The sequence below is a fragment of the Charadrius vociferus genome, unplaced genomic scaffold (assembly GCF_000708025.1).
Source record: "Charadrius vociferus isolate BGI_N301 unplaced genomic scaffold, ASM70802v2 scaffold793, whole genome shotgun sequence".
Classification (NCBI taxonomy): domain Eukaryota; kingdom Metazoa; phylum Chordata; class Aves; order Charadriiformes; family Charadriidae; genus Charadrius; species Charadrius vociferus.
Genome location: NW_009647833.1, coordinates 1,206,701 through 1,208,626, shown reverse-complemented (window position 1 = coordinate 1,208,626; position 1,926 = coordinate 1,206,701). Strand labels below are relative to the sequence as shown.

At 45.7% G+C, this 1,926-nt stretch overlaps 1 protein-coding gene across 1 annotated transcript in view; it reads left to right on the top strand.

The window, feature by feature from the left end:
• The first annotated feature begins 396 nt into the window (after positions 1-396).
• SHPK (sedoheptulokinase) overlaps positions 397-1,926 on the top strand; it is an 8,758-nt gene continuing 7,228 nt past the window's right edge. Inside the window, exons 1-2 of the mRNA XM_009882743.1 lie at positions 397-573; positions 1,796-1,926. Of these exons, the coding sequence (XP_009881045.1) occupies positions 397-573; positions 1,796-1,926 (308 nt within the window). The remainder of the gene's footprint in view (positions 574-1,795) is intronic.

Below are 1,926 nucleotides of genomic sequence, written 5' to 3'. Positions count from 1 at the left end.
GGTGTGAGGAAGGAGAGCTGTGAGGGGAGGGCGGGCTTCTCGTTTTGCTAAGTTTGTTGAAGTTTCGTTTAAAGCGGCGCAGGTCGCCGGGGAGGGCGGGGGAAGGGATTGTTTGTCACGCTCAAGATGGAGGGATAGTGCCCAGGCACTGCTGAGGGGAGACATCTTCAGCCAGAGGGCAAAGTCCGGGCCCCTTTCCCGGCCCAGTCCCTGCGCGCTGCTGGGGTGAGAGCCCACACAGCTTGTGCCCTCGGCACCCTTGGCTCTTGAGGCAGGTGCCCCCTCAGAGGCGGCAAGGAGCAGTGTGGGGCTCAGCATGGCGGGTGTTGGTCCGGCTGCCACATAGAGACCCGTGCACGGTGGGGAAGGTAAAAGCAATCCCCTCTCCCTGTGGCCATGGCGGGCAACGAGGTGGCAGACAGGCCCGCTCCTGCCTGCGTGTTGGGCATAGACTTGGGCACGACGTCGGTTAAGGCAGCCTTGTTGGTAGAGGCAGAGCGAGGGCAGGTGGTGGCAGAGAGCTGCTCCAGGGAGACGCAGGCACACACCAGTAGTCTGGAAGCTGGACCACAGGTAAGGGGTGGCAAATAACACTGCTGGCAATTTCAGGATCCCAGCCTTGCTTTGTCGTGGCTGGGGTGTGTTGCTATGTTATGTACATTTCAGTCATTCCTGGGTTGTTTTTGTGCCTAGAATGATGGAGATGGTTGCTGCATGTGTCTGGATGTCTGAAAGTAAAATTAAAATGCTCTCTGTTTATTGTTCAAGAAACTCAAGTAAAGCTGTTTGTTTTAAGAAGGGCCCAGGTTTTGGGAAGTTGCATAAAACAATCATCTAAAGCTATTCTGTCATGAACCATGACGTTGTCTTTGATGCTTCCAGTCAGGAAACAGCAGCCACTTGCCAACTGGAAGGGTGTTTTGCACTTTAATGTGAGACGGAATCATCACTGGAAATTCCCTGTGGAAATAACCAGGAACATGTACTCCTGTTAAAGATCTTTACGTGCATTGTGTTAAATATGTATTAACATTCCTCTGGCCTAGTATTGCAGTGAGTCCAGGGGCTAATTTCTGAGCAAAGATACCAAACAGGCCAGCACTCCTCCCTACAGTCATGTTTATGCAGCTAAAAGTATGTATGTGCAGAATAGTTCACATCTATATGTAGACTATATTTGAATACTTCTGCTTGGAATCTTCATACTGGTCTATCACAAAGTAATCTGAATCTTCACAAGTGTGAAAGCTGGATTACAGGTTCTCTTGTGGAACGATTTGGTCAGTTTGCTGAGTAGATCAGTTTGATGGGTAGTTCTAGGAATAGAATAACCAGAAATGAGGTATTAGCATAATTAAAATCAACAGTGAGTAGATATGGAAGGGCTTTAGGAAGGTGTAAGGGAGACTGCATGCCAGTCAGAACGTGCAGATAATCCTCTTTGTGAGGAAAAAGAAGAGCAATATATAAGGTGAACTAATGAAAGCATGTAGTGAGCATTAATGGATTTTTTAAAGGTGTATTTGAGTATGATAACTTAGGAAATTAATAATTATTTGGCCTTCAGTTTAGAGACTGTTATTCTCAACTTGCTATTATTGGTTTTCAGTTTTTGTGGGTTTGTGGGTTTTTTTGCATTCTTTTTTTTTCAGTCTAGTAGTGAGTGTTATTTTAATACATGCTATTAAGCTAAATAAATTCTGTTCTTCACTTCTGACTAGAGAAACCTTGTTTAATAAATACACTGAGTGAATCCTAATGGTTTCATGCTCAGAATAATGCTTTATGATTGCAGGGAATGGAGCAGAATGTCCACAGGATAATAAGAGCGTTGAATGAATGCCTTGCTGCTTTACCTCAGCGGCAGCTTCAAAGAGTCAGTCATATTGGCATTTCAGGACAAATGCACGGGATTGTATTTTGGAA